The 13,468-nt window shown below is 45.7% G+C and overlaps 1 protein-coding gene across 3 annotated transcripts in view; it reads right to left on the reverse strand.

The window, feature by feature from the left end:
* Positions 1-13,468, reverse strand: part of slgA (proline dehydrogenase slgA) — a 228,041-nt gene that overhangs the window by 110,455 nt on the left and 104,118 nt on the right. For all 3 annotated transcript variants that reach the window (XM_089563346.1, XM_089563345.1, XM_089563347.1), the window contains exon 2: positions 1,414-1,622. In XM_089563346.1, the coding sequence (XP_089419472.1) occupies positions 1,414-1,622 (209 nt within the window). The remainder of the gene's footprint in view (positions 1-1,413; positions 1,623-13,468) is intronic.

Consider the following 13,468-nt stretch of genomic DNA (forward strand, 5'->3'; position numbering starts at 1 on the left):
TACTTCATTCATGACTATACAAGTTCGCTTACATGTGATGTGACCTCGTACACCAGTGTTCTGCCATCATCCAAGTTTCGTGCCACGGATGGTGATGAACGCCGCCTTTTGTGCTAAAACACAACTTAAAGCATGCTCCTTCCTGCCCCCGAACATGCGCTTTTACCACACTAACCGGGCCTAAAATTGAAAATGCTTCGGCTATTTGGGACTCTCATCAAGCACATTTAATAGATAACACCGAATCATTGCAGAACCATGCAGTTAATTTCATTTACAATGATTACTCACGTCATACCAGCAACACAGCCTTGAAGAAACGTGCAGGTGTTCATGAATTGTGTCTCTGCCGTAAAGTTGCACGTTTATCACTTTTTCATAAACTGCATCATTACTTATCACTTCATAACGACTTCTTTTGTTTGCCTTCTTCCATTTTCGACCGATGCAATCATCCTTTTAAAGTTACGCACATGTTATGTCATTCATTTACCTAAGCCCATTCATTCATAGCACACACTACAACTCATTGGAACGCTCTGCCTTCACATGTCGCGACTGCCACTGATTCGGATAAATTGTTCAAACTGATGTCTGCCGCTTAGTTTCTTGCGTTCATTGTTTCATAACAATGCATTAGGTCTTTTTGCCTTGTATTTTTATTAATGATGATTCAAATTGTTTCATTTTTATGCTGTGGTTTCAATAAAGTTGTATAGCCAGGTATAACTTTTCACTGTGTGCTGCTTTGATAATTTTTCTCATTTTTGTGTGTATTTTGTTGTTAATTTTCACTCAAATGATGAATTATGACTTGCGAGTTTATTCCAATGCCCTATAATGTGTTCTTGTTTGTTTCTCTCGTTTATTTGTGGTGGTTTGCTTTCTATATTTAACCGACTGCCTGTTTCTCCCTCACTCAGCCGTGAGGGCCTTTAGGAAAATTTTGAATAAATGAATGAATAATGGACGGGAACGGAACAATTCTGAAGTGCAAGGTAGGCACTAGGTAACGATGCAGCCATAGTCGTGCCAGGGGACCCAAGAACATGTTTTCTTGAATAAAAACGCTTTTCCATTGGCAGAAAGGAAACCATGGACTGAGAGGCATGTGTAAATATCTTTAGAAACGTAGGCATCTATTCGCCATACACTTGCAAGAGGTATTGTTTCGCCACAATGTCAAACCAACTCGTTCAATCATTCGCGCTGCTTGTCTCGTGATTTCGGTACGCTTTTCTCAGAATATCAAGAAGGCCTTACTGATCTGAACTCCGTGCACAAATTTCCGTGTGATTTCAGCTGCTCACTAGAGCAGAGGTCCCTTCCAATGGGCGCTGCTACTTGGGAAAGTCTCCCCCAATAACGACAGGCCTTGTTGCAGCTGCCAACAAATAAAAGAGAGCCACGTACGCCATCTCGGCCTCCCTGGCCTCCTGCTCGGAGAGGTCCTCCTCGGCGCTGTAGTCCAGTATGGACTTGACTCCAAAAGAGCGCAGGCGCTCCAGCAGGGGCTGGATGGCCGTCGCCGACTCGCCCCCCACGAAGTGGCCATAGAAGGTGCTCCGCATCAGGGCCCGGAACAGCCGCCGGCCCAGGATGCGCTGGCCCAGCCGCAGGAGCTGCGCAGGCGGAGAGAGGTCTCCTTACACCACTGCACTGGCTGCGCACGAGCGACATCCCCGCAAAACGCCAGGAGGAAAGCGCAGGGCCCTTCCATCCCAGCTAATTGGAACTCTGCACACGGTCCGTTGTGAAGGCGTCTGTAGTCAAGAACACGGTCTGACTGCAAGAGGGCTCTGAAAGAAGAAAATGCCTTTTGCTCTCTCTCTATCCCACATGGCCGTTTTTATTTACTTATTTCGCCCTCAGGGCTTACAAAATCATTGCCGAGGGGAGGGGCAGAATTACACTCAGCAATTTCATTAAGATGAGGAAAAAATAAAGGCAACAACAACGGAAAAAAAAAAAGAATCAATAACAGCACGTATCCAAAGCACACGGGCACATTGCAAATACACAACAGTTTGGTTGAACAGAATGCAGCATATGTAGAGAGCAGCAGAATGTTGCATTTCACAGCATTCAGTTCCATCTGCCAAAAGGAGTGCCAAGAAGCGATATTATTTAAGTCAGTCTGGAGTAAAGTCACATCAGAAGCATTAGTTATTTTACGGTAGGTTACACAGTCATCAGCAAAAAGATAAATAGAGCTAGAAACACAGTTGGGTAAGTCATTAAAATAAATAAGAAAAAGCAACCAAGTCAAGATGGATCCCTGAGGCACTCCTGATCGGACGGGTACCTCAAGGGAGTCAGTCTCGTTAGCTGTGACATACTGGGTGCAGTTAGAAGAAATGCAATTGTCCAGTTAAGTACTACAGGATCAATGTTAAAGGTGCAGTGAAGAGGAGAATCTGAACTCGTCTTTTTGCCGCGGGAACTCAATGTACACATTCCCAACACTTCCGACTTATTGCCCCGTGTGACCGATTTCCCTAATTAAATCGAATTAACGTCCGGCACCAGCCTTTCTTTTTGGATTCTCCCCGTACGGTGGGCAGAGTCGACCAACGCGTGGAGTGCCTTTCCGCCAGTCCCGTGGCGGCTTGCCGCTCTGCCATCGGCGGAGTAATACGTAGTAATCCGTAGAAGCAAATAGTCCGCGCGTATGTTTATTTCTGCGGGCTTATTTTGTGGCTATATTATCTGCGAATGAAACTATTTATTCACGGAAACCTAAAAAACAAAATAATGACATCGCTACCATCTCATGCCCATCCATATTCGCCGAAGCTGTTGCCAACCATTTTTCAACATAACACTTGTTCAATTGACTGTTTGTACCCACCCCTTATGTAATACCCCCAGTGGGTCTTTAAGGTATTAAAATGAAATGAAATGAAAGTGAAAGCAAAGCCTCCATGGAGCTGGCTGAAAGACACTCCACACGTTGGTCGACTCCGCCCACCGTACGGGGAGAATTCAAAAAGTAAAGGCGGGAGCCGGACATTAATTCAATTCAATTAGGGAAATCGGCCACACAGGGCAATAAGTCGAAGTTTCTAAGAATGCTCGGAACGTGTAGATTGAGTTCCCGCAGCAAAAAGACGAGTTAAGATTCCTCTTCAGTGCACCTTTAAGGCAACTGAGTTTTAGTATAAGAAGTTGATTATTAACCTTATCAAAAGCCTCAGAAAAATCTAGAAACGCACAATCAGTAATGAACTCTGAGTCTAAAAATGAATGTAGATCATTGGTGAACACAAGTAGCTGTGTTTTGCATGAGTATAATTTTCAGACTCCATGCTGGGAGGGATGAAAAAACTGGTTTGATTCGAGAAAGTTGACAAGGTTGGTGAAGTTTATGTGCTCAAGTAATTTGCAGGGTATTAATGTCAAGGAAATGGGGTGATAGACGGTTTGTGTGAGTGGCCAGATTTGTAAATAGGAACAACTTTCCCTGTTTTCCAAAAATGAAGCTTAATAAAATAGAGCAGTATTCAGTAGTGTTCTGAAGGAGTTTTGATGTGATTCCATCGGCACCACATGACGATGATTGTTGATTAATGATGGCTCCGATTCCGGCGGGATCAAAGGCAATGGGGTCCATTGCGGAAAAGTGAGCATGAGGGAAAAGCAGGCATTGAGTGGCTGATAGACTAGTGAACAAGAGAGAAAAGGTGTTATTCAATAAGGCAGCAGATAAATTTTCAGGGACCTGTTTGCCAGATTCGTCAACCAGGGTGACTGTTCGATCGTTAGAGCTCTTTACAATGTTCCAAAATTTTTTTAGATTTGTAAGTGTGGTGTTAAAGAAATTGAATTTTGCTGTTTTCGGAGCATTTACGCAGTTTTTTGCAGCCTGACTGTATACTGACCATCGGTTAGGGCCTTTGCAACTGCCACGCATCTTCTGCGTGTTTCGCGAACTCTGTCAGCAACGTTACTTCGAGCACTGTCGCCTGCTTCGCGGCGCCAGTCACAGCCACTTTGGCGTCGTGTTCCTTCATACGTCAATGATGTTGGGGCTGTGACAACTGCGGTGGTGTTTGGATTTGTGCCCGTGACTTTCGAGACTGTGAAGAGTGCAGCGAGACCCGCAGGGACACGACGGGAACTGCTACCTGTGCTCGCTCTCTCGGGAGCCACTGCTCACTTCAGCACTGTGGATCATGAACCATGATTCAGTCACTGCCGTTGACAATGCAGTCATTGGGTTTCATCTGCAAAGAGTCAGCACATCGTGGAAACTGATTATGCAACTGTATGTTAACTTAATTTTATTGGTGTCACATATATCAGCAAGGACAATGAAGGCCGTTGCATGATAATGATTAGGTTTCAAGTATTTGCATAAATACTCAACATTTTTGCAATTATCTATGATTGTAAGGAACATCGTGCATGCATTAAATTGCGTGAACTCGTTGTGCACAGACTGATCCTATAACTGTATTGTGCGACTGATATGTAAGAAATGAAAATGTCACCTGTAACATTTGAGATAAACTTTACATCTCTGGTGTGTCAACACGCATTATCTGTACTGCACAGAATGGTGTAACGTAGACATATAGTATATTTTGAGAAATCCCTCTTTTAGGCTGAAAGTAAATGGAAAGATTTATGTGTCAATAAAACCATGAAAAATAAGTTCTCTGTTCTCGATACGTTGGCCCAGCACTGTGGTTACCGTTGTTTGCCAGCAGCGCAACCAATTTTAACATGCCACAACAGTAAAGAAAGGGTGTACGAAAACTCAACTAAAGCACGGCGCACGACCGCAGCAGATCAAGAACTATACATTCGCCCACCTCCCCTAGCGGGTCTGATTTTGGACCAGTGCACGCGTAAAGCAGATGCCATGTGAACACCACCCAGATCCACATGTTTCCATCGTCTGTTGTCATGGAGACAACTCATGCACCATCCGTTATGACGGTAGCGCCAATCCTCCTTCAGTGGCATTCATAGCGAATGTCGTACGAGTGATTTCCACGACAACTGACGATGGGCACAGGGGGTTCGCATGGCAACTGCTCCACACGCGGACTGGTCCAAAATTGGGCCCCCCTAGGGGAGGTGGGCAGATGCATTGTCCCGCTGCGCGCAATCGCACGCCATGCTTTAGTTGTGCTTTCGTACAGTCCTTTCTCTGCTGTTGTGGCATGTTAAAATTGATTGCGCTGCTGGTCAGCGATGGTAACTGCAGCCCTGGGTCAATATATGGAGAACAGAGAACGTATTTTTCATGGTTTTATTGACACATATATCCTTGTCGTTACTTTCAGTCTAAAAGAGATATTTCTCAAAATACACTATATGTCTACGCCACAGCATTCCGTGCAATACAGATAATGTGTGTCAACGCCCCAGAGGTGTTTATCTCAAACAGCTCAGTTGACATTTTCAGTACATCATTTCGTGCATCATTCACGCAATACATATGCGATCATTCCTGCATATTGTTCACGCAATACAGACAGATCAGCCTGTGCATAACGAGTGCTCACAATTTAATGCATGCCCAATGTGCCTTACAATATAGCAGATAATTGCAAAAATACTGCTTAGCATTTTGTGTACACGCATGAAAGCAAACCACTATCATGCAATGGCCTTCATTGTCCATGCTGATAAATGCAACACCAATAAAAATTCAGTTAACACGCAGTTGCATGATCGGCTCCCACGATGTGTCGACTAAATCATTCATGATTCACGGTGTTGAAATGAGCGGTGGATTTCGAGAAAGCGAGCGCAGGTAGCAGTTTCCACCATATTAATGCGAGTCTTGCAGCACTCTTCACAGCTACAAAGGTCATGAGCACAAAATCAAACACCACCATAGTTGTCGCAGCACCGACATCACTAACACATGAAGGAACACGACGCCAAAGTGGCTGTGACCAACGCCGCAAAGGAGGCGACAGCACCCAAGATACTGACGGAGTTCGTGAAACATGCAAAGGCTGCATGGCAGTTGGAACGGAAATTCAAAAGGGAGACACCTTTTCTCCTTCCAGAATCATCTAGCGGCTTCTTTACTACAGACGCCAGCGCCTTCAGTTACGTTCACAACACGTGGTGTGCACAGCTACAGTTTCAGCGGAAGCAAGGCTGTGGCATGTTGCAAGTTGCGCGTTCGTGCCGAGGGTGCCGCCACGGTCGAAACGATTGCCACGATCCTGGTATCGGCAGTAAATGCGGCTGCAGTTAATCTTAATAAAAGCGAAATTTTTCGACCACTATCAATAAAAAAAGCATGCTTATGAATTAAATTATGACCAGCCATAGGTATTAAAGATAAGATATTATAGAAATTAGTTGCGAAGATGACGCCGCGGGTAACGCGGCAGCAGACGACAAGAAGACGACGCCCGGACAGCCGCGCAGGCGAAAACGGTGACGTCGGCAACATTTGCACTGCAGCAGCGTCATTGGCGTCATGTCGAGTCACACAGTGAGCTTTTTTTTTTAATCTTTATAATAAGCACTAGCACTGCAGCATATTATGTTGTCCCTAGCCCAATGCACTGTGATTTATTCTGCACGAGTCAAAGGTTGAAAATTTTCGCTGCCTTTCTCTGCGTGTGTTTATTCATAGCCACAGACTGGTGCATTTCAATACATGTCAGATGTTTTACTTCCCTGCTATTTACCAGAATCTCTTACAAAGTCGTGTACAAACCTATATTGGATCATGTAGCATTTGATTGTGTATACTGTACCTACCTTGATACCGTTTTTTTTATCCTCTATATATTCTCTATGTGCTCATGTCTTCTAGGTTTACATAATGGTGTTTAATTTTGATTTTTAGGATGCCTGCTACTGATACTGCAATGCCACTGATGCCTAAAATCACTTTTTGAACATAGTTTGTCACTGCTGATGTTCTTTTAAAAAATTGTTCCTTGTACAAAACCATTTGCGCTTTTCGTTCTCAAGCGAGCGCCTTAAGCAGCTGCTAAGCAGTCGCGCCGCTCGCCACCATACACTATGCTACATCAACAGACACATCGAAATACAAAAGCGAGTGAGCAGATTCCATAAATACTAAAGAAATCAAGCGTGAATGCAGCGCGGGAGCAGTTAATCACCAGTATTTACAAAGCTTGGATCGAGCTAGCGGCCGCCAGCATCACGAACGCGCGAGCAACCGGCCGCAACCAGCCGCCTAAATGCGCGCCACCATATTGGATTTCTGGACTGACTGCGTTTACCGCCTCTCCCAGGTGCCGCCACCATTGCCTTTGAAAAAAACGTCCCCATTGGCTCTATGAGAGTGTCACTCCCTTGGCGGAAGTTTCTCCAATTAGCCGGGATGGAAGTTGATCGTGCTTTCCTCACCCTGGTGGAGATCAGTGGTCTCACCCCCTCACCTCCATGCAACCGAAGCAGGTGGCGAAATCAAATTCACTGGTAAGGCGATCAATGTACAGCCTGTATGTACCACCAATACAGCTAACGCAGATTTGTCGCATCACATCATATGATCACCTGGGCTTTTTTTTGTTTTTTCTACCTGCCTCGTAGCTCGTCTCTGCATCTACATCAAACTTCGCTCATTGTCTGGAACTACATGCGTGATGAGCAAATGAGACAAGCTCTCACTGCCTTCACCTCAGTGAGTGCACCGGTGTGGCTATCGCTGCTGATGCGACATCGCCACTTTAGAGAAAATGTACCATTTGCCGTGGCTGTGAGGCAAAATTAAAACAAAAAAGAGAAAACAACCTGCTTTTCAGTAACGAAGGACTAACAACACTTGAAACAGGCTACAGGAGGGCACACTGCGCTGCACGATGTCGGTGTGTCGGGCCAGCCACGATCCTAGCTATCGTGGTCAGCCATCGACCTAGTCGTCATCTCTGCCATTGCACCGCACCTTAGGGAAACTATTAATGCGACAGCGCAGACTTGTCAAACCAAACCGCTGATGCCTGTACCAAAATTCACTGATTGGTCGAGAGGTCATGTGGCCCTGTGGCACCATCACAAGTGCCCTAATGGGCCACCCCGATTGACGGCACGTGGCCTTGTGACGCTGTCATAATCTTCTGACCGTGGCAACCGCACTGACAGCAACCTGCCCACTGTCACAACTATTAGAAACTCAAGGATTACTTAACAGACAAATAAACGCACACATGTAAACCCACGAAGTGCTATATTTATAAGGAAAACTTATTTACAGGGCTAGAATACATGCTGACAAATTCGCGCATATCACGTAGTCGAGCACCGCACATGCTTAAATGATGCTTCGCGAATGCGTACAACCACCACCAAATGTGTTCTGCCGGGCCTTTATATAGGCCAAAACGCGGCATCAAACACACGCGTGCACTGCACCGCATTGTGCAGTGTGGAACGCATGCGCGATTGCAATGCGCCTATGCAACACATAAAGCGCCAAAACGACCAACAACGGACGACACTCACGGAAACAAAGATATAAATTACGCAATTAATGACTGGTCGAGAGAGGCCACTCACCATGTGATGTCATGCCCACTGTGCTGTGAGCAACAGGCGATGGGGGGGGGGGCAGGGAAATGGGGGGACCATACCGGCACAAGAGGGATCTAGGCTGATATCGCGTGGTGCTGCCCAAGTATTTTCTGAGGCAGAGAAGGGCGGACGGGTGGCCGCATTACAGGGCATGATGCATGCTGAGCCAGCCATGCCACTGCACATCCATTGGTCACGGCTGTCGGGCAGAGCCACAAAATATGCGCAGATCACATGAGCATTGCTACTCTGTTTGTACACCTATAATTTCCTTCTGGATCAAGCCGCTGATGAACGAGCAAAAGCAAATCTCCATTGGAGCATGCTGCATATCTCGACGCTCCTGGCATGAGGACTTCCTAGTTGCACCTTTTTGGAAAGCTAAGAAAACGATGAAGATGCAGCAATGGCGTAGAGGTAGAGCGTCCGTCTCGCGATCAAGAGGACCGGGGCTTGAATCCCGGTGCTGCGCAATTCTTCACCAGGTCTCAATAAAAAAAAAAAAAAAACTCCATGTGTCAAGGCAATTGCATAACCAGGCCTGGGATGCAGCCTGATCTCGGTGACCAGAACCGACAACGCACTCCCTCATCACCAGAGAAGTATTTGGCCACCATGGTGCAGTACTTGGCCACAACCTCCTATGAACAAACCAAAGGGTGGTATGCACTGGCACACAGCTGCCGGCCGCCATGATTGAGGTGTATGTAGACGAACTGCTGCTCTGCAAGCATGTTTTCTTCGCGTGTCGCATTCAGACTGCCATTTGGAATCAGCGTCCATCGGAGATTCGGCCGGTAATCACTAGGCGCAATAGCCGCGTCTAACTGCGTCGAAAGCAAACGCCACTTCGATTGGGCAGCTGCGCTTGTTAGCGCTGCTTGAGCCTTTCGAGGAAACAGGCGCAGCGACGAAAGTTGGTCACGGTTCACCTCGATTCTGGGATTGAAGCTCGGGTAGTGGTCAATGGCAGCAGCGCTTCGGTGACTTCGGAGAGCCACATGTAGTTCAGCCCATTAGCGGAGAAGAAATCAGTGACCTGGCACCACTCGATAGCTCTGGCGCATCTGCGGTGCTCCTTGCGTAACTATGGACTGCGTGTACCTGCACAAAGCCGTTCATTTCTGAGCTGTACTGTACATATCTGACCTTGATATAATGCTTCAGATTTTATTAGGTTGGCCTGCAAAATTTTTAGACAAAGTGCATCCTAAATGATGGCCACAAAAGTCAGCCTAAATGTTGAATGAAAGGATGTTGAGTAACATTGTAATTTGGGCTTGTTGCTTGATACTTCTGGCCAGTAGTGCAACAAAACCAGGGAGCAGCGAACGAGTAGACGCACACAGCGCTGTGTGCGTCTACTCGTTTGCCGGTCCCCGGTCTTGTTGCACTACTGGCCAGTAGGATGTGACCTCGTGCTTTCTTTGATCCTGAAATGAGTTCTTAGGGAATGTGCTTCATTTTTCGGTGGAGTCATGGCCTTGCAGGCGGTGTCTTTAAGCCGTGGACGATGTGTACCGCAAGTAGCCAGCCGCCATCTTGGTTGTAGTCCTTCGTGGGGTCGTCTGCAAAACAGCTGACTTTACTTTGCACCTGTATTGGCATTATACCAGGTCGCAGAAGCTTTCCGCCATTTGATTTATTGCGTTGAACTAAAGGAAACAGAGCCGCCATTTCGAGGGGTGCAATGCTAATCGCAGCAGCAGCGCTAAGAGGGTGTTCAATAGCTGCACGAAGTGCAGTGACAGCGGCGGCGACACTGCGCTTGTTACTTGAACAAGGGGAAGCTTTGGGCCCGTGGGTCTGACATGTTGGAGAGGAGGAGGAATAACCGCGAACTTGGACGAGGCTGAAGAGCGAGAAGAGGACAGGACGAGCGGTAACTAGCTACTGAAGTTTATTGGGACAAAGACATGTTGCAGCAAAGGTTGCATCTGCGCATAGCATTACATTGCGAGAACTGAGATATTGACACGTGAAACACACGAGATAGTTGAGGAAATACATCGAAACAAACAAAAAATAGCAATGAGATGCCCGTCACAGGTTTAACAGAAACCGGGTCTCTTTGGTCTCTTTTGCAGCGATTGCGGATTTGCGGATTGCGGATTTGCCTGGCTTTTTCTACCGCTCGAACTGCACAGCGCTCCCGAGAGCTTTGTGACGCCCAGGCCCCTGCTACGTACACAGTCACCGCTGTGATAACCGGAGCAATCACCGCCGCACGCCCCTACTGCGCTTGCGCGCCTGACGAAGGAATCCAAGACGGATAAATCAAGAGCCCACGGGGAGGCAGTCATTTGGCAGCAACAGCAGCATCCAGCGAACATCTCTTGATCTGCTATGTCAACTGTGCAGGTTAGTTTGTCCCCCTATTAAATGTACGCGTAGTGGTGCTTGTGCTGCTGTCGCTGCCAAGGACTTGTATATTTTGCTGTATTGCCGGGCCTATTGTGGTTTTCTGCTGTAGTGGAAACAATGTCCCATGTCTGCTTCACTTGTGATGAAGCATTCCATGAAAATGAGGGGCGTGTATCTTGTTCTGAGTGTGTGCACGAATACCATTTTGGAAAATGCGCGGGAATAGCTGAAAAGTCATTCAAAGGAAAACCCGAAGCTGCAAAGAAAACATGGCGATGCCAAAAATTGCCGGAGCTCGGTACAAAGTGGTAGCAGCACTGATGAAAACAAGACTGACATGGATATAAAAGCTATCCTTGGATCTATTAATCTAAAGCTAGAATGCCTACCTTCCCTCGCCGCTCGAGTAGAAACTATGGAGGAATCTGTTAAGCACATGTCTGCCATTTTTGAGGAACTGAAAAAAAAAAACGATTTGCAAGCAGGAAAATGAAATTAAGGTACTTAGAAAGCAGGAACTGGAGATGAAACAGGATGAGAACCAATCTGCTCAGGCTCAGCTTCGGCGGGAAGTGAGCGAACTTGAATTCCGAAATAGGCAGCTTAATTTAGAAATCCATGGGGTGCCTCTCGTGCAAGGGGAAAACTTGCATATGTGCTAAACGGAGTTGCAGACCAGCTGGAAACGCCACGTTTGGTCGAGCATGACACTGCCCCGGTACACAGGCTACCCGCACAGAAAGACAAAATTCCCGGAATAATCGCCCGTTTCACAAGGCAGTCGACAAGGGAATCTTGGTTAAGTAAAAAGAGCAAGCTAAATGATAGCCATCCACGCATCTTCATCTAGGAAAACTTGACCCGTCACAACAGAGACCTGCTACAAGCAACAAAGAACTGGGCCAAAGAAGCTGGTTTTAAGTACGTGTGGCATACGCATGGAAAGGTTCTTTTGAGAATGTCTGATGGTGCAAACGCAATTCACGTTAGAAGCCGTGATGACCTCGACCGCCTTCTGCCCAAATGATGCGCCCAGCCAGTGTCATTCCTGAACAGAGAAGCTAGAGATGGATGAACTCGATTTCTATTCACCAGATGACTTGACCAATGTGGTATCTAATTTGGGACGTCATGCATTGAAATCTGTGCATTTAAACGCCAGATCTGTCCGAAACAAAGCACTTCTGTTAGATGAATTCTTTAGCCAATTTTCTTTCAATTTTTCAGTTATCGTGTTCAGTGAAACATGGAGCAAAAATGAGAGTGACGTTTTTAGAATGGAAGGCTATAATACACATTATCTCAACCGACCTTGTGGTCGCGGTGGTGGTGTTGCAGTTCTAACTTTAGAACAAATGGACTGCGAACTAGTAGACGCTTTCAGTATTGTAACTCCCGATTACGAAGTTCTATCTTTATTTGCGGATAAAGTACTGTATTCATCAGTTTGTTATTGGCCGCCAAGTAGGCATGTTCCAACATTTCTTGAATTTTATGAAAGCTTTCTTTCGTTTGTTGTGGAAAGCAGGTGCATGTTGGTAGCTGCAGGTGATTACAACATTGATATGGGTATTGATACTCCTGTTTGTACCAATTTTACCAATATTCTGCTGTCAAATGGGTTTAACAATGTTATAAATAATCCAACAAGAATAACAACTGATTGCCAGTCAGTATTGGATGTCTTCATAACAAATTTTGTATTATCGGATGTAAAAGCTGGTGCATTAGCATGTTCTATTAGTGATCATCTTCCGGTGTTTTTTTGCCTAGATGTTGCCAGCATTCCTAAACATCCGCCTGCTGAAAACCTTTACCAGCCTTTTTTACTGGCGCGGCTCTCGATGCATTCAGAAAAGAATTAATTCAAGTAGACTGGTTGAAAGGTCCTGACTTTGGTCGATGCTGACAATGCTTATGATGCATTTTTAGATATCTTTAAAGGTTTTTACCAACTTCACTTTCCTCTAAAAAAGCGCCAAAGAAATAGGAAAATTCGGAAACCATGGGTAACATACGAACTCTACACACAAATGAGAACAAAAGACAGGCTGTTCAGAAAATTTCTTCGCACACGTAATCTTGATGACTTGACGATTTTCAATCAATATCGAAACAAACTAACCAAGAAATTGTGCATTGCGCGCAAAGATTACTTCTCATCTTTTGTGGATGTCAAAAATGCACCGAGCGCACTGCTTTGGGACAAACTAAATATGTTACTACGCCGTGGTAATAGCAGGAGCTGCATATCCAAACTTACTATTAAGGGCAAGGACTTGCAAGGGGCGGAACTGGCTGATGCTTTCAACACTTTTTTTACAAATATGAGTACACCAGGTAGTTCCCACAACGCATGTCAATATATGAACAGGAGGAATGATAGAACTTTATTTTTACAGCCAGTCACAGTGCAGGAAGTGATTTCAACAATTAGAAGTTTAAACAACAGCAGCAGCAGGGATATCGATGAAATTCAAATAAAACCCGTCAAATACGTCGCAGATGTAATTGCGCCAGTTCTTGCGAATATTTTTAATATGTGTTTAACCACGTCTATATTCCCAGTAAAGTTGCAGGTTGC

Source organism: Amblyomma mixtum, chromosome 10, assembly GCF_055824585.1.
Source record: "Amblyomma mixtum isolate Tamu chromosome 10, ASM5582458v1, whole genome shotgun sequence".
NCBI lineage: Eukaryota > Metazoa > Arthropoda > Arachnida > Ixodida > Ixodidae > Amblyomma > Amblyomma mixtum.